We start from the raw sequence: 19,084 nt of genomic DNA, 5'->3' as shown, positions 1-19,084 counted from the left end.
ACCTGAGGTTGGGAGTTTGAGACCAGCCTGGCCAACATGGTGAAACCCTCATCTCTCAATTAGCTGGGCATGGTGGTGCACACCTATAATTCCAATGACTCGGGAGGCTGAGACAGGACAATCACTTGAACCCAGGAGGTGGAGGTTGCAGTGAGCTGAGATCGCACCGCTGCATTCCAACCTGGGTGACAGAGTGAGACCATCTCAAAAAAAAAAAAATAAATAAATAATAAAAACAGGACACACCATTATAAGTATAAAAACCATGCAAGAAATAATACGGATTTGAAAAATTACTGGAAGTAGAGAATAAAATCAATAGTAATGGAACTAGCGGTGATTTTTGTCAAATTATATTTTTTGTCAAATTTGACAATTTTTTTGTCAAATTATATTGAAAATACATTTAAAGTGATTTTTGAGCAACAAAAGAAGCTGCAATGTGAGAAAGAGTATCTGAACAAGGTGGACTCTGCCGTGTTGCCTGCCTGGGCAAAACCAACCACCATCCCGCCCACGAGCCTTGTCATCAGGCAGGTGTCATTCAGCAGGGACCAGACTGTGCCTCTCTCAGGATTATAGATGATAGGCACTGGACAGAATGATCGTTCACTTGCTCCCAAGTTAACAGTGTTATCAATAACATGGCCCCGATTGTCTTGGTGCCTATCATTGTGTTATTGGATGATTCTCAGAAGATTTTTGTGACTTAATGGAATTGGAAAAGTTTCCCTTATCCCCCTTGCACGGTATAAAACAGGCTGTGGCTCACTTCTTCGGTGCCCTGCAGCTCAAACCCCTAGGGGCAGCATACGGACGTGCAGGTCGTGAGGAGCATGGGCTCCGACCCCACAGCAGTGCCATCTAGGGTTCAGTGTTTGCAGCTCCCGAAAGCCCCAGGGAGCTTATCGGAAGGATAAGGCAGAGCTCTGGTCTTAATTTCTGTATTCCAGGGTTCTTGCCCTAGTATGCCGGAAAAATTGGATCACACGTGGGCTTGGAGAATGAGTGCAAGGTTTTATTGAATGTAGCTCTCAGCAGATGGATGGGGAGCCAGAAAGGGGATGGAGTGGGAAGGTGGTCTTCCCCTGGAGTTGGGCCACTCAGCGGCCGGGTTCTCCTCCAACTGCCTTTGGCTGAATTCCATGTCATCCAGCCGTGGATGACTTGTCAGCATCTGTCGGTGTGTTCTGCCTGTGTGTTCCTCTCGATGTCCAGCTGCTTGTGTGTGTCTGCCTGCTAGGTCGGGACATGGCGAGCCAGAGAGGTCTTGGAAAATGCAACATTTGGGAACGAAAACAGAAATGCTTGTCCTCACTTAGATCCATGCGCCCAGGCCGGAGGGTGGAACACTCACCAGGGACCATGCCCTTCTCTATGCAGCACTTCCCCGCCCACTCCCATTTCATTAATGTATAATGTCAACATTGCCACCAGAAGCCTAAGAGATTTCCAGTTTTATTGCATCCTAGTCAGCCTTGGGCATTCCCATGGTTTGTTCGGTTAAAATCAGACAAAAATCATGTGACATTTCTGAGACATTAACATTTTTGTTGTATTCTAACTTTTTTTTTTTTCTAATTCTCCAATATTGTAATTAGACAGCCGACTTTCCCGGAGCGCTGTTACGTCTTTTTGGACTGAGATGACTCAAGAAGAAATGTCCCTAATCTTCGTCCATCTCCAGGCTTGGGAGAAGGTTGTGAAGAAATGTGGCTTCCAAAGGTAATCTACGGAGGTGAGGTCCGGGGGAAGTCCCCGAACCTGAGTTCCATAAGGGCAGAGAACGGACTGTTATGCTTATGGCCACAATCCCAGCATCTAAAACAGTGTCTGGCACAGACCCGGCACTCAATGAGTATTTGGGTTTTGTTTTGTTTTGTTTTGTTTTGAGACAGAGTCTCTTCTCTGTCACCCAGGTTGGAGTGCAGTGGCACGACCTCAGCTCACTGCAGCCTCTGCCTCCCTGGTTCAAGTGATTCTCCTGCCTCAGCCTCCTGAGCAGCTGGGATTACAGACGCTTGCCACCACGCCTGGCTAATTTTTATATTGTTTGTAGAGACGGAGTTTTGCCATGTTGGCCAGGCTGGTCTTGAACTCATGACCTCAAATGCTCCACCTACCTCGGCCTCCCAATGTGCTGGGATTACAGGTGTGAGCCACCACGCCTAGCCGTCAATGAGTATTTGAATGAAGGAATAAAATCTGATTGTTAATATCCAGATCTGTAGCCACCTTCATGAGGGATGAAACTACAAATGGGTTCCAACCAAGTTGGCTGATGCGTTGCTCATGTTGTCTCATGTGCAATTGGAGATATGCAAAAAAGGGGAAAAACATACACATCCGCATAAAAAATATCTTAGTTAAAAAAAATGTAAAACCTTTGGTAAGTGCAGGCACGGTGGCTCATGCTTGTAATCCCAGAATTTTGGGAGGCCGAGGTGGGCGGATCACTTGAGGTCAGGAGTTAAAGACCAGACTGGCCAACCTGGTGAAACCTTGTCTCTACTAAAAATACAGAAATTAGCTAGGTGTGGTGGAGCATGCCTGTAATCCCAGCTACATAGGGGGCTGAGGCAGGAGAATTGCTTGAACCCGTGAGGCAGAGGTTGCAGTGAGCCAAGATCGCACCACTACTGCACTCTAGCCTGGGCGACAGAGCAAGACTTCATCCAAAAAAAAAAAAAATCTTTTGGTAATGGTAAGTACATTGTATATGGATAGATGCCCAGACACATGGCTTAGAGGGCAATGGAATCCTAGAAGCAGAATTTGCTGGTTTTCTCCCAATCCAGGAATATTCCTTCCTGGGTCTGCCTTCACCCTTTCCCAACCCATGACAGTGTCTGAGTCTTGCCTTGAGATCCAAGCTCCTGGGACGTGCCTTTCTATTGCCTTGGCCTGGGCGTTTAGACTCTCCCACAGAGCTCGGCTGCAGCAATAGACTCACAACAGACTCTGCTGCCTAACAGAGGCTGCACTTCACTCTTGCCAAAGTGTCCATAAGGTTCTCTAAAGTGGGTTGCAATGCTCCCGCAATTTATAGCAGCCAAGCGCCTAAAGATAAAATCTTCATGCGTCATGCAAATGGGTTGCCTGCGCTTTCAGGCACAGGTACAGTCATTCACTTCTCAGTGTCCTTGGCCCAACCTCCCTCTACTGTTCTCTCTCCCACCTCTGCTGTCAAGATTTCCCCCTAAGGCTCTCGTTAAGTCTGGGAAAGCTCCCAACAAAGGCATTGATTTTTCAGGCACAGGCACAACCATTTTACTTATCTGTGTCCTTGACTTTGGCTACTGGCCAATGCATGCTGCGTGGACTGGAGTTAACGGGGGCCCTTCCTATGTGCTTGTACAATGTTCACCTCTCCTCCTTTGGTAAAGGGAGAGGGATGATTTTTTGTATCTCGGGGAAAATCAGCCAGTAGTTGAGGCAGACTAGAGGCTTCAGGAGACAGAGTTTCCCTCTTGTCGCCCAGCCTGGAGTGCGATGGCGCGATCTTGGCTCACTGCAACCTCTGCCTCCCAGGTTCACGCGATTCTCCTGCCTCAGCCTCCCAAGTAGCTGGGATTACAGGTGCCTACCACCACACCTGGATAATTTTTGTATTTTTAGTAGCGACGGGGTTTCACCATGTTGGTCAGGCTGGTCTCGAACTCCTGACCTCAAGTGATCCGCCCACCTAGGCCTCCCAAAGTGCTGGGATTACTGAGCCACTGCGCCCGGCCCTAGGTTCTTAGCCTAACTCCACCACTAACTCAGTTGTAATCAGGGAATGTCCCTCCTTTTTGGAGCCGGTTTGCTCCTCTGTAAATGAGGGACTGGGCTCATTGATGGCAAAAATGTGGCAGATGACTGTTTTTCTTCTGTGTTGCGCCTAGACGGCGCCCACTAGGTCACAGCAGCACTCTTTCCCAAAGAGCCTAGATGCGGCACCGCGATTCTCCTGTGCTTTAGACACCCTCACTAACAATAGCGGGGAGGTTATGCCTCTGCCATCTGTGTACCAGGCGACCTGGAAGGGCTTCCAGGTCTAACATCTCATAGTTCTAAAACTTAGGTTGGAGAGGGGGCACTGAAATCCTAGGTTTACAGAGATGTTCACTTTAAACCCCGATGAAGTCCTTTCTTAAAAGAGTGACTTGAAGACGAGGAAGGATGTCAGAAGGCCCCTCCCGCTTCCCCCAGGAGGGAGGAGGGAGGGACCCAGGGCTGGTCCACTTGAGGCTGCTAATGGCCTTGGCTAGGGAGCAGAGGATTCTAAGTCCATTGTCCACAGTTCCTTTCAGGCCTTGGGGTTCCTTGGTCCAAGTACGGTTTGCCCACAGCCTTGCATCCTTTCCCATAGACCCTCTCTCACTATCCATCAAACCCAAGCCAAGTCTATTGTAGATGCTCCATTAGGAGACAGGCCAGAACCAACCTAGGGAACATACAAGTCAGACCGTGTTACGTGCTGTAGAAAGTCACACACACAGTCCATAGTCCAGCAGTACCCATGCTGGGAGTCCCAAATTCCCTAAGATCAAGGTTCTTAAGAACAGTGATTCTCAAAGGTCCTGCCTAACCCTGAAGTTCCAGATACTGAGCCAAAATGATTCAACAGGAAAACTGAATGGTGATTCTTTTTTAAAATTACAGGAAAAGTTTGAGTGGAGAGAATTTTCCCAGTTGTGCGTTTTTTCCCTTTTCCTCATTTTTTCTTAAGATTTACAAGCTTCAGTCACTTGCCCGTTAACAAGTGGCCAGAGTAGATCTCACTATTTCTAAGTATAACCACACTTTTGTTAGAAGTCTACTTTGGGCCAGGCGCGGTGGCTCATACCTGTAATCTCAAAACTTTGGGAGGCCGAGAGGGGGTGGATCACTTGAGGTCAGGAGTTTGAGACCAGCCTGGCCAACATGGCAAAACCCTGTCTCTACTAAAAATACAGAAATTAGCCCAGCATGGTGGTGCCTCATGCCTGACTACTTGGGAGGCTGAGGCAGGAGAATGGCTTGAACTCGAGGTGGAGGTTGCAGTGAGCCGAGATCGCGCCGCTGCACTCTAGCCTGGACAATAGAGTGAGACTCCATCTCAAAACAAACAAAAAAAATCTACTTTGTTTTCAAAATATTCAACACTGTCCAACTGAATGACAGTGAGCCCTCTCCCGTGGAAGGGGGATATGTGGTTGTCTTCTTGGAGATCCCCAAACTTTTGCTTTGGAAATGTAGACTCTTTTACTAATTTTTAAATATGATCATACATGCATATGACACAAAAGCTAAGAGGAACAAAAGGGCAAACAGTAAAAAGTAAGTGTCACTAGGTGTGGTTGCATGTGCCTGTAGTCCCAGCTGCTGGGGAGCATCACTTGAACCCAGGAGTTTGAGGCCAGCCTGGGCAATACAGTGAGACCCCGTCTCAAGAACAAAAAAAAGTCTCCCCTTAAATCCTGTTTCCGGATGTCCCAGGTTCCCTGCGCAGAAGCAACCACAATTTTCAAGCAAACATGTTTTTTAAAAAAAAAAAGAAAAAGAAAAAGAAAAAGAAAGAAGATCAAGGCATCTGCTCTGTATACTTTTGGTACTGTTTTTTAATCAAATTAGTCACAACTTATATATGTATAAATTATAAATGTATACATGTACATATGTCTTTTTTAGGAAAAGACTTGGTGACAAAAGTCAGTAAAGCTTTTAAGTTACATTTTATTCATAACATCAGTATCCCCATACATTTATTTTATTATTATTATTATTTTTTTTGAGACAGAGTTTCACTGTTGTTGCCCAGGCTGGAGTGCTATGGTACGATCTCGGCTCAGTGCAACCTCTGCCTCCTAGGATCAAGCGATTCTCCTGCCTCAGCCTCCTGAGTATCTGGGACTACAGGCACCCACTACCATGCCTGGCTAATTTTTGTATTTTTAGTAGAGATGGGATTTCACCATGTTGGCCAGGCTGGTCTCGAACTCCTCACCTCAGGTGATCCATCCACCTTGGTGTCCCAAAGTGCTGGGATTACAGACACAAGCCACTGTGCCTGGGCTGGTATCCACATACATTTGGAAGAGAGCTGTTTGTGGATGAATGGAATAGTAAGCCACCAGCCTGGGCCTGTATGGGGTAGTTCAAGCTGTGCTCCTGCTCAAAACACATGGCCACCCCCACCCAGGGCTCCAGGCCAGAGTGGACCTTCTGTCTGTCTGTCTGTCTGCCACCCACACTGTAACAGCCCAGTGGGTTCATTTTGCCCTCTGCCCAGATAGAGTTGATTTATCAATACAGGGGAATTGCAATCAAGAGTTTAATTCATGCAGAGCCAGATGAATGGGAGACTGGAGTTTTATTATTACTCAAGTCAGTTTCTCCAAAGATTCGAGGAGTGGGTTTTGCTGTTGTTGTTGTTGTTTTTTTTTTTTTGAGACAAAGTCTCACTCTGTCGCCCAGGCTGGGGTGCAGTGGCGCGATCTCAGCTCACTGCAACCTCCGCTTCCCAGGTTCAAGCAATTCTCCTGCCACAGCCTCCGGAGTAGCTGGGACTACAGGCGCCCACCACCACGACCAGCTAACTTTTGTATTTTTAGTAGAGACGGGGTTTTACCATATTGGCCAGGCTGGTTTTGAACTCCTGACCCTGTGATCTGCTCACCTGGGCCTCCCAGAATGCTGGGATTACAGGTATGAGCCACCACGCCTGGCCAGGACTGGTTTTTTTTAAAGGATAATTTGGTGGTAGGGGTCCAGGGAATGAAGAGTACTGATCGCTGGGGTTGGAGATGAAATCGTAGGAAGTCGAAGTCACCGTCTTGCACTGAGCCGGTGTCTGGGTAGAGGCCACAAGACCAGATGAGCCAGTTGATCAGTCTGAGTGCAGGGTCTGAAAAATATCTCAAGCACTCGTGTTAGGTTTTCCAATAGTGATGTTATGTCGAGGAGCAAGTGGGGAGGTTTAGAATCTTGTGGCCTCTGGTTGAATAACACCTAAATTATAATTTCTAATATTATGGCTAATTTTTTAGTCCTGTAAAGGCAGTCTGGTCCCTAGGCAAGAAGGGGGTTTGTTTCGGGAAGGGGCTGTTGTCATCTTTGTTTCAAAGTTAAACTATAAACTAAGTTCCTCCCAAAGTTAGTTGAGCCTATGCCCAGAAGAAAGAACAAGAACAGCTTGGAGGTTAGAAGCAAGATGAAGCCGGCTAGGTCAGACCCCTTTCACTGCCATAATTTCCCCACTGTTAGAATTTCCGCAAAGGTGGTTTTGACATTATACCTCGATTCCCAGGGCTCTGCCTCCTGCACACATTTTAGTACTCAGATTACCTCGATGTCTTTAGCCTCACTGGTGAACCTGTGCCGAGTTGGAAAATTAACAATTTGATGTCAGCTGTCCACAGTGATGAGGCTGATGTGCTGTCCTGTGTTCTGTTTGAAGAACTGATGCGGTGTGACAAAGATTCCATGCCAGACGGCTGGCTGTCAGAGGAGGAAAAACTGTTTCTCTCATATTTTCCTTTGCACAAATTTGAGCTAGAACAGAACATCAAAGAACTTAACATCCTTGCGGACCAAGTTGACACCACTCACAAGTTGCTGACCAAGACCAGCCCGGTGGCCAGCTCTTCCGGGGCTGTTTCTGGGGTCATGAGCATCCTGGGTTTGGCCCTAGCACCTGTGACAGCAGGAGACAGTCTCGTGCTCTCAGCAGCTGCGACAGGGTTGGGGGCAGCAGCTGCCATCACCAACATAGTAACAAATGTTTTAGAAAATAGGAGCAATTCAGCAGCAAGAGACAAAGCCAGCCGACTGGGGCCTCTGACGACATCACATGAGGCTTTTGGAGAAATAAATTGGTCTGAAATCGGGGCTGCTAGCTTTTGTGTTGACAAGTGTGTAAAAGCCATCATGGGCATCAGGGACCTTCGTGCCTACCAGATGGCCAAAGCCAACTCTGGGTTCATGGCTATGGTCAAGAATTTTGTGGTCACAAGACACATCCCTTTCTGGAGGGCTAGAGGGGTGCAGAGAGCCTTTGAGGGCACAACTCTGGCCATGACCAATGGTGCCCGGGTGATGGGTGCTGCTGGGGCTGGCTTCTTACTTCTGAAAGACATGAGCAGCTTCCTGCAGAGCTGGAAGCACCTGGAGGATGGGGCAAGGACAGAGACAGCAGAGGAACTGAGGACACTTGCTAAGAAGCTGGAGCAGGACCTGAACTAGCTCACTGAGCGCCACCGGCACCTGCTGCAGAAGGCAAGCCGGACCTGTTCCAGCTGCCGGGGAAGGGCTGTTCGAGGATCCCGTGTGGTTAAACCAGAAGGTAGGAAGGCAGCAAATAACACAGATGTGGTCTTGCTCTTCTAAAAGCTTAGCCTGGGGGTGGAGGCGAGGAATGCTAAACAAACGGGATCAATGCATAACTACAGCTGTCCTTTCTTCAAAGAGAGGACTTGCCCCACACCCCTGACATTAACTAGCTGCCCTCAGTTCTTCCCAGGATTGCATTCTCTTCTCTCAAAGCCCTGACCATAAATAACCATAAATTCTTGAAATCCCATATGTGTGTGTTTGTGGGGGTGCTTCCTGTCTGCCTCTCTTGTGGTCTGCAGGCTCCAGCAGGGAAGGATAATTTGGTGAACAGGGGTCCGGGGAGTGAGGAGTGCTGGTTGCTCGGATTGGAGATGACATCATAGGAAGTCGAAGTCACCCTCTTGCGCTGAGCCCGTTCCTGGGTAGAGGCGACAAGACCAGATGAGCCAGTTTATCAGTCTGGGTGGCGACGGCTGGGCCATCGTGTCCCTCTTGTCCATACCAGTATCCCCGGCACCTAGCAGTGCTTGGCATATAGCCAGTGTGCCAGAAATACATGTTGAATGACATGAATGTGGCATTGCGTGATAAAAATGACATTTCCAATGAGTTGGGAAAGGATTTTTATTTGAAAGATAGTTTATAGTTGTAGACTTTCCTATGTAGAGAAATCACTTTCTTGGAAGCTGTGAGACGCAGAGACTCATGTTCCACAGGGTCTCGCTCACCTCTCCCCTGGCCTGTCGTGGAGCACCAGCCTAGTCTGGGCCCTGGCGGGACACCGAGAATACCAAAGAGGACAGTCACTGCCCCAAGGACACTTGGCCACCAGCCAGCCCCACCAGCACCAGGCCCCGGGAAGACACCGACAACGAGAAGAGGTAAGTGGGATGCAAGCAAGCCAGGAGCTGTGGAAACCCTGACAGTGAAGTAACCCCTCCTTGGGTGGGCGGGCCTCGGAGAAGGGAAGGGAGGGCCTAACGGGAAGAGGGGCTGCTGCTAGCTTTCCATCCGGCCCCTGCCACGTCACCTGGTGCCTTTGCCAGTCATCTCACGGAGCTCTCTCTGTACTTCCTGCCAGATGGGCCATTTGCTCATTCATGAGGTTAATGCACAAATCTCAATTGGGCACACCTCTGTGCCAGGCATCATGCCAGGCCTAGCAGTGAATAAGACAGAGAAGGGCTAGGTGTGCAAAGTGAAGAATGACCTCGCCCCGCCCTGTAATTTCTGGGAGCTCAAGTGAACCCACTGTGGGATCCCTAAGAGGCTGCAGAAGTGAGTAAACTATTTCCTTTTTTTTTTTTTATCCTAGTGGGTCACCCTGTCACCATTGAACCTTCATTTAACAGAGGCAAAATGCAAGTCTTTGATGAAGAATAAGGGGGTAGGGAAGCTTCTAGTGGCAATGATAAAACCAGCAGCAATGATAATAGAAGACAAACCTGCAATGGTTTGTGGTCACCCTTGGGGACTCCAGAAATACCTGGGGTGGAAGACACATTTGCAAGAGAACAGGTTTTTTGTGGGTACAGATGGAGTTGGAGGCCGAGAAGACCTGCATGTTCATGTTAATTAAAACTGGAGCTGGAACACATTCCAAACTCATGTATTTTCCAAATCGTATGTAACTACATAGTACCTTCATAATGAAAATGAAAAAAATTTTAAACTATCACCTGCCCCTCCTCCCCCTCTTCCCTCCTGTCATCTGTCATGACTCGGCAGTCAGCACCTTTGCGTGGAGACTATTGCTCAAGCTAAGATCCATTCTCCATTCCCAGGGTCTTGCAATGACAAGTTAATGATTTGAGAAAAGCTGTTATTGGGAGAAAATCATCCCTTTACTGTAGCATAATTTATAATCATGAAAAATGTGAAGCCATTAAAATGTTCCAATGCTAGGGAACTGGTTACATACAAAATATTCATCCACTTGATAAAACACTAGGTAGCTGTCAGAAATGATGCTCCCTCAATGACTGGGTTCACGGGGAAAGTGCTGCTTGTATTATTAGGTGGAAAAGAGCAGGGACTTTCTTACCTTTTACCTAAGGAAAGCACATCTCGCAAACTTGTGCATAGGAAAACAAAACCCTTCAAAGGAGTACAGCAAGGTCACAGTGTGGCTGTTCAGGGGTAAATTTGGTGATGTGTTCCCCTCTTCTTTCTGCGTTTCTGTGTTTTTCAAGTTTTCAGTTATGCACATTACTGTTTTATAAAATAGAAGGAATATAGATAATAAATATTTACAGCAAATCTAAAATAAAATGTTTAAACACAGGACAAACTCGACCAGGCGCAGTGGCTCACGTCTGTAATCTCAGCACTTTGGGAGGCCGAGGTGGGCAGATCACGAGATCAGGAGTCCGAGACCAGCCTGGCCAACACGGTGAAACCCCATCTCTTTTAAAAATACAAAAAATTATCTGGGTGGGGTGGCACACACCTGTAGTCCCAGCTACTTGGGAGGCTGAGGCAGGAGAATCGCTTGAACCCAGGAGGTAGAGGTTGCAGTGAGCTGAGATTGTGCCACTGAACTCCAGCCTGGCAACAGAGGGAGACTTCCTCTCAAAAAAAAAGAGGCCGGGTGCGGTAGCTCAAGCCTGTAATCCCAGCACTTTGGGAGGCTGAGGCGGGCTGATCACGAGGTCAAGAGATTGAGACCATCCTGGCTAACACGGTAGAACCCTGTCTCTACTAAAAATACTAAAAATTAGCCGGATGTGGTGGCAGGTACGTGTAGTCCCAGCTACTCAGGAGGCTGAGGCAGGAGAATAGCATGAACCTGGGAGGCAGAGGTTGCAGTGAGCCGAGATCGCGCCACTGCACTCCAGCGTGGGTGACAGAGCGAGACTCTGTCTCAAAACAACAACAACAAAAGAGGACAAACTGATAGTCAGCAGGTCTTCATTTGAGTGCACGCAGACTCCTCATCACGGAACAAGGCAACAGTGGGAGAATGGGTGTTTCCACGGACGACCACTCCATGGTGTTAGCAATGGCTGGAAAGCGTAGGGAGCCTCCAGCCCATCTGTCCATCCACCCATCCGTCCATCCAAACCCAAAAAGGCATTGTTCTAGGCACTGGGGAAAAGCAGTAAACAAAACAAATCCTGCCTTCACGAAGTTTTCATTCTCAAGGTGGGGGCAGGGGAACACAGAAAAGAAACACAGGAAATCAGTGTTACAGTGTCTTTTTTTTTTTTTTTTTTTTTTTTTTTTTGAGACGGAGTCTCGCTCTGTCACCCAGGCTGGAGTGCAGTGGCCAGATCTCAGCTCACTGCAAGCTCCGCCTCCCGGGTTTAGCCATTCTCCTGCCTCAGCCTCCCAAGTAGCTGGGACTACAGGCGCCCGCCACTTCGCCCAGCTAGTTTTTTGTATTTTTTAGTAGAGATGGGGTTTCACCGTGTTAGCCAGGATGGTCTCGATCTCCTGACCTCGTGATCCGCCCGTCTCGGCCTCCCAAAGTGCTGGGATTACAGGCTTGAGCCACCGCGCCCGGCTACAGTGTCTTATAAAGTCATGAGTGTTGGGGAGAAAAATGAGTTTGGGAAGGAGTTATACGGAGTGTAGGATGGGGCAGGAACGCAATTTCAAATAGGATCATCGGGGCACGCCTCTCTGAGAGGCTGATCTTTCAGCAAAGACATGGAAGTGGTGAGGGTATCTGGGAGAAGAGCTTTCCAGACAGAGGGAGCAGCGAGGGCAAACACCTGCTTGGGACGTTCAGGGGCTGCAGGTGGGGTGCGGTGCCTGCGGTGCCGGGAGCAGAGAGAGGCAGGGGAATGCGAAGGGAGGGTAGAGAGGAGGCTGGAGAGGGAGCTGGAGGCCAAAAGGTGCAGGGTCTTAGAGCTACAGTAAGGATTTGGGCTTCTACTTTGAGTGAGGTGGGGACACATGGGGGATTTCAGGCAGAGGAGTGACCTGATGGCTTAGATTTTAGGAGGATCACTTGCTGTTGCGTTGAGAGGAGACCACAGGGCAAGGTGATGACATTTCTGTTAGCAAGTGTCAGAAACAACCCTTGGGAGAAAGGCTGGTGACCTGAACCAGTGTGGTGGCAACAGAGGCGGTGAGAAGGGGTCAGATTTTGGATCCAGTCTGAAGGGAGAGCCCGCAGGCTTTGTTCGTGGACTGGACCTGTGGTGTGATGAGTTCCATGCATCCGGTTCAAGATGTGGGGTCTCCAACACCAAATCAGTCGGAGATACAAATCTGTAAATAGATGGTATCTGAAACCTGACAGTGGGTAAGATTATCAGAAGAGTGAACACAGGTCGGAGAAATATGTCAAAGGCCAACTCCTGGGCACCCCAGCTTGAAGAGAATGTGGAGAGCCGGGGAACCCTCAAAGGAGACTGAGAAGGAAGCAGCCACTGAGGGAAGAGGGGCACCAGGAGCAGGTGTCCAGGACACCAAGCGAGGAAAGCCTCAAAGCACAGAAGCGATGCACCAGGCCAGTGCTGCTGACAGGTCAGGGACAGGAGAATCGATCTGATTTAGCAACATGAAGACCACTGGTGGCCTCGACTAGAGTGGTTATGGTGAAATGGCTGAGGACAAAAAGCCTGAATGGAGAAGTTTTAAAAGAAGGCAGAAAGGCTGGGCACAGTGGCTCACGCCTGTAATCCCAGCACTTTGGAGGCCAAGGTGGGCGGATCATTTGAGGTCAGGAGTTCGAGACCAGCCTGGCCAACATGGTGAAACCCTGTTTCTACTAAAAATACAAAAATTAACTGGGCGTGGTGGTGCACGTCTGTAGTCCCAGCTACTCAGGAGGCTGAGGCAGGAGAATCCCTTGAACCTGGGAGGTGGAGGTTGCAGTGAGCCAAGATTGCGCCACTGCATTCCAGCCTGGGCCGCAGAGCAAGACTCTGTCTCAAAAAAAAAAAAAAAAAAAAAAAAGGAGGAGAAAAAACAAATTTTTGGAGGGGGTTTGGCGGAAGAAGGAAGGGAGGCTGTAAAAGGAAAAAAAAAAAAAAAAGATGGAAGAAATACCAGCATGGTTCTGTGCTGATGAGGATGATCCAATAAGGAAGAGATGGTGGAGGAAATGCCCAGGGAGTGTCCCCCACCCTTTCAGCTCCCGGTGCCTGTGATGGATGCAGCCTGCACTGGAACCCTGTCTCCAGACCATACATCCTGGTGGTACCTCCAGGCCAGCTCTGTCCCACCTACCCCACACCCTCTGCAACATGCTTTTTAGAGATACATGGCAACGTATACATTAGAGATACATGGCAACGTGACATTCTGTAGGTAAGTTCTCCTTTTTCACACCAGGAGCTCAGTGTGGATGTGTAAGAATACCATCCTGGAGAATCTCCTGCTCTATCCCCTACCAGCCACAAGATTCATTTCAGGCAGAGTGCGGTGGTTTGTGCCTATAATCCCAACACTTTGGGAGGCCGAGGCAGAAGGATTAATGGAGCTCAGGAGTTGCCCAGCTGGCCTCAAACACGGTGAAAGCCCATCTCTTTAAAAAGCACAAAAATTAGCCAGGTGTGGTGGTGCATGCCTGTGGTTCCAGCTACTCAGAAGGCTGAGGTAGGAGGATCGCTTGAGCCTAGGAGGTTCAGGCTGCAGTGAGCTAAGATTGCACCACTGCACTCCAGCCTGCCCAGAAACTCCTTGATCCCTGTTCCCCTCCCTGACAAAAAGGGAAGACAAAATATTCACTGAAAGTTTACTGTGCACTAGGAACTCTGCTAAGTGCTTTCCCAACTTCATCGAATGACAAATGGCAAATAGTTACGGAAAACTTAACAGTTTCTAGACACGGTGCTGAGTACTCTACACATCCTGTCTTATCCTTGCAAAACACTGCTAAAGTAGGAACATTTATTGTCTAAAGTTTATAAACGAGGACTCTAGGGTGCAGAGCTGTTAAGTATTAATAAGTTGCTCAAGGTAATCCACCTAGCAGGTGGCAGATCTGACTCAGAACCTTCCAACTCTTGGTTCCTTGCTCTTAACCACTACCTTGCACTGCCTTGGTTATCCTGAGGTCACACCACTAAAGCATGGGAGGGCTGAAATTCATACATGCCTGTGCTTATAGGCCTAAGGCAGAAATTTGAAGTTTGAGCCTGAGCAAGTGTTGCCAATTCTGGCAACACTTTTAAAATGATTTGGAGATTAATGTTTTCCACACATGCACATCAAAATTAATAGTTACAGTCAGTCTGCACTTGGCAGGGATTTAAGCACTGATCCAAACTCAGGCAAGGGTCGGCAGTGCGTGGGCCAAATCAGACCTACCGCCTGTTTCTTAAAAGTTTGATTGGAAGATTACCAGGTCCTTCACTGACTGTCTGCAGTTGCTCTTGTGCTACAGTGGCCAAGTTGAGAAGCTGTGACAGAGACCGAAAGGCCTGTGCAACCAAAAATATTTACTATCTGCTGCTATTCAGAAACAGCGGGTTGACCCCTGGTCCAAAGGATTCAAGACAAGCAACTTTGAGGATCTAGAATTCTGGCTTTCAAAATAAGAAATTGCCATCCGTGGGGCGGGAAGCCGATTTCTGAACCTAGAAGGAACCAGGGGGCGATGGTGTTTCCTGTGAGAACACTTTCCACACTTGCCTCTTTTCTGTCACAGGGCCAGGCAGCCCTCAAGTGTGAAAGGTGAAAGGTTGGGGGTAGGATCAGTGCCGCCCTCAGGAGAGGCCTGGCGCTGGGCAGTCTTCACTGTCCCCGCCCCTCCTGCCCCCAAGGAGCTCACTGCCCCACTTTCCACCTGGCCTGTTTCTCCGCCGGCAGACCAGTTCTCTCTGCACTATTCCTCAGCTTACCTGTGGATCCAGGCACAGAAACCATTCCACCTGTGTGAAACTGTGCAAGACCCGTGGATCCAGGCTCAGAAAACATTCCACCTGTGTGAAACTGTGCAAGACCCGTGGATCCAGGCTCAGAAAACATTCCACCTGTGTGAAACTGTGCAAGGCTCCTCCTGCCACTGTTTTGACTTTCTCACAAAATGGGGATGAGAATGAGGAGTTCTTATGAATAACTCAGTTTCATTTTGAAGTGAAAATTCAATGAGATCTCATATGCGAAGGCACCTAAGGCCACCCCCGGTAACTGACAGACGTTCAGCCAATGCCGTGCTTCCAGAAAGCACGACAGGAGACTGGGGAAGCATTTACTGACTGCTCTGGATGAAGAGAACCCTGGCAGGAACCCCGAGCTAGCACAGAAGACCCCAACTTTGGAGAACTTAGCATTCTGCTGGAAAAACCATTTTATGCTCCTGTTTATTCTATCAGGCAAACACTTTCAAACACCAGCAAGGCAACATTTGGAAAAGGGGAGGCTCCTCAGCCCTGACTCCTGCCAATAACTGGCCGTATGCTCTTGTGTTTAGCCTCTCTGGGCCTTTTGCTCCTATTGGTCAAATAGAGGCTTGAACTATTTGAACGTCAAGGCTTGTGCCCGACTCTACAATTCCACAAACTTGACTGTACGAACCGATGAAAAGAATAAGACGGGGGGAAGGAGTGGAAGGGCCTCCACTCAGTGAAGAAAGGCTCATGGAGCCCCCATGACCACTGGGTGCCAGGATCTGTGGGGGGCCTAGGGACACGGCCCCAGGAGAGCTGCCTGGGTTCTTGCTGGGGTTTGAGGCCTTGCTCTATGACCTCTCTGTGCCTCAGTTTCCTGAGGACACAAGAAGCAAATAATTCAGCAGGGAAGATAGGACCTGACCAATTAGAACTGGGAGGTCAAGGGGATGTTGGAACTTAAGGCTCAGAACCCATGTCATTGTCCTGTCTTTGGAGCCTGGGATGGTTGTCCAGAGTGCTTGGCTCATCCCTGTGGATCACACGATTAACAATAACAATAATAGAACATGTATTGAGTGAATACTATGTGCCATGTATTTCTAAGCATTTTACATGTATGAATTTTCTTTTCTTTTTTTTTTGAGACAGAGTTTCATTCTTGTTGCCCAGGCTGGAGTGCAGTGGCATGTTCCTGGCTCACTGTAACCTTTGCCTCTCGGGTTCAAGTGATTCTCCTGACTCAGCTTCCTGAGTAGCTGGGATTACAGGTGCCCGCCACCACGCCCGGCTAGTTTTTTTTTTTTTTTGTATTTTTAGTAGAGACAGGGTTTCACCATGTTGGCCAGGCTGGTCTTGAACTCCTGACTTCAGGTGATCCACCCGCCTTGGCTCCCAAAGTGCTAGGATTATAGGCATGAGCCACTGCACCCAGCCCCTATATGAACTTTTAAAATCCTTACTCTCAAGTACAGACTAATACTATCTCCATTTGACAGATGGAAACGCTGAGGCACACTAAGCAACTCCTGCAAGGGCACACGTTCAGGAAGTGGCAGAGCCGGATTTCAAGTTTAGACGGCTGGGATCCGGAGCCCATGCTTTACATCCTAAAAGAATAAGGCTTTCTTAGAGCAGAGGAGCAGGTGGCACCTGCCTGTGATCCCAGCTACTTGGGAGGCTGAGGCAGGAGAATCTCTTGAACCCGGGAGGCAGAGGTTGCAGTGAGCCGAGATCGTGCCATTGCACTCCAGCCTGGCGACAAAGTGAGACTCCATCTCAAAAAAACCCAAAAAAACAAAAAAAAACAAACACATGAAGGCTCTGCTCAGATCAATCCTAGTCCTGACTCCCACAGCTGGCCTGGCAGGTCCCACAGACACTGAGGGATGCATGGCAGCTCCAGGGCTCTGGCACTGGAGACAGAGCTGAATACAAAAGAGGCCTGGCCTCAAATAATTCCAAATAACGCAGCACGAAGCCAAGTATGGCAAGAATAAAGTCATGCTGCAGAGAGCTCAGAGGCAAGCGAGATGAAGGGGGCTGGAGTATGTCGGAAATGTTCAGAGAAATGGTCTTGAGGCAAAAGGAGGTGGAAGGACAGGCTGTGTGGAGAAAGAAAAAGGGGATTTCTGGCCAGGCATGGTGGCTCACGCCTATAATCCCAGTGCTTTGGGAGGCTGAGGCGGGCAGATCACTTGAGGTCAGGAGTTTGAGATCAGCTTGGCCAACATGGTGAAATCCCATCTCTATTAAAAATACAAAAACTAGCCAGGCGTGATAGCAGGCACCTATAATCCATGCTATTCGGGAGGCTGAGGCAGGAAATCAATTGAACCTGGGGGGTGGAGGTTGCAGTGAACCAAGATCGCGCCACCCGCACTCCGGCCTGGGTGACAGAGTGAGAGTCCCTCTCAAAAAAAAAGAGGGAAGGGGGCCGGGCCGGAATGCAATGGCTGGTGGCTGGGCCAGGGCATGTACTCCTACCGGGAGCCAGATCCGGGTGTAGGTCTCTGCCCTTGCAGACCCTGGTCACGTCCTAGGTCCTTGTGGTGAACAGACAAGGACAGCCCCCCTTGCGGGACTTACAATCTGGTGGGGATGGTCTTTGAGGTCCCTTTCAGTCTGGGCTCCTCGTTATTGATTCTAAGCCTGAAAGACGGTCTGAGGCCAGGACCGGGAGGTGCCGTCAATGCCGGGCTGAGGAGTTTAGAATTTTGCCCACAGACAGCAGAAGCCGTCCATGGAGATGGAGCAGGAGCTCATCTGAGAACAAAGGTGTTTAGGAAGAGTGATCTGGCTGAGAGGGACAGAACCACGATCCTTGAATATTTCCATTGACTCCGTCATACCCTGGCTGCCTCTTCCCTGCATTTAAATCAATAGGCTTTAACGTGAATTATGTTTTAGAGTAAATTGAGTGGAAAGCACAGAGCGCTCCCCCACACCCTCTCCCCTCACCCTAGACCATCATCATCCAGACCGTGTGGTAACATTGGTCACCACCGATGAACCTTCGTGGAGACATCAGTCCCAGCCTTTTTAAAAACAAGCTTTTCAGCCCGGTGCGGTGGCTCACGCCTGTAATCCCAGCACTTTGGGAGGCCAAGGTGGGTGGATCACTTGAGGTCAGGGGTTTGAGACCAGCCTGATCAACATGGTGAAACTTTGTCTCCAGTAAAAAAAAAAAAAAAAAAAAAAAAACAATATTAGTCAGGCATGGTGGCGCACACCTGTCATCCCAGCTACTTGGGAGGCTGAGGTAGGAGAATCATTTGAACCCAGGAGGCGGAGGTGGCAGTGAGCCAAGATCACAACTTACACTTCAGCCTGGGCAATAAGAGCGAAACTCTGTCTCAAAAAAAAAAAAAAAAAAAAAAAAGAACTTTTCTGTTCTGTCTCTCGGCACGCTTTGAGAAGACGGCAGGATCCAAAATCCTGTAGTGGCAGATTCCAACCAGCGTGCACATTAGGATCATCTTTGGCCTCTTCACAAAATCCAGATGCTCAGACCCCACTTGGACCCAATGAGTTGGAACCTGCGGGTCTGCAGCCTGGGCGTGTAAATGGGGCTCTGATTTGCTCCTTTGGTTGAGAACCTCCGATATTCGGCCTAGAACTGGGTCAGGCAGTCTCCAACATGGAGGCATCGTTTTCCCGACATGCCGCTGTGTGGTGCCAGCTTTTGTGACTACTTGGTCACAATTGCTCTTGTGCAGTTTCTGACGGGACTTAGTGAATGCACAGGCATTTTACGAGCTGTGAGGTAGAAGGAACTGAGCTCCCAGGGGAAGGCGGAGCGTGGGAGTGCGTGATGGGATCAGCCCTGTCCCTGGGACTGAGCATTTGTTTAGGCTTGATTTCCACCTGGAGAGACAAGTTCTGTTATCAACAATACAGAGTCAGCACTTCCGCCTTGGGAGGGGCCCACAGAATAGCTTATCTTTTTTTTTTTTTTTGAGACGGAGTCTCACTCTGTCACCCAGGCTGGAGTGTAGTGGCAC

General features: G+C 48.9%; 1 protein-coding gene and 1 long non-coding RNA gene across 2 annotated transcripts; both read left to right on the top strand.

Moving 5' to 3' along the window:
- Window positions 1–6,624: 6,624 nt before the first annotated feature.
- Window positions 6,625–10,578, top strand: APOL5 (apolipoprotein L5). Its single transcript, XM_031656342.1, is given in 4 exon segments — window positions 6,625–7,340; window positions 7,343–8,305; window positions 9,012–9,176; window positions 9,611–10,578. Coding segments are annotated over 4 exon segments (1,407 nt in total). The 5' UTR covers window positions 6,625–7,129; the 3' UTR covers window positions 9,679–10,578.
- A 63-nt stretch (window positions 10,579–10,641) lies between these two features.
- On the top strand, window positions 10,642–16,164 carry LOC116270736. The gene is made up of 2 exons (XR_004178902.1): window positions 10,642–10,687; window positions 15,088–16,164. It is a non-coding gene; the product is annotated as an uncharacterized LOC116270736 (long non-coding RNA).
- Window positions 16,165–19,084: the final 2,920 nt, after the last annotated feature.

The sequence above is a fragment of the Papio anubis genome, chromosome 16 (assembly GCF_008728515.1).
Source record: "Papio anubis isolate 15944 chromosome 16, Panubis1.0, whole genome shotgun sequence".
Lineage (NCBI taxonomy): Eukaryota > Metazoa > Chordata > Mammalia > Primates > Cercopithecidae > Papio > Papio anubis.
The sequence above is the reverse complement of the archived record's forward strand: the minus strand, read 5'-3'. Positions and strand labels throughout refer to the sequence as shown.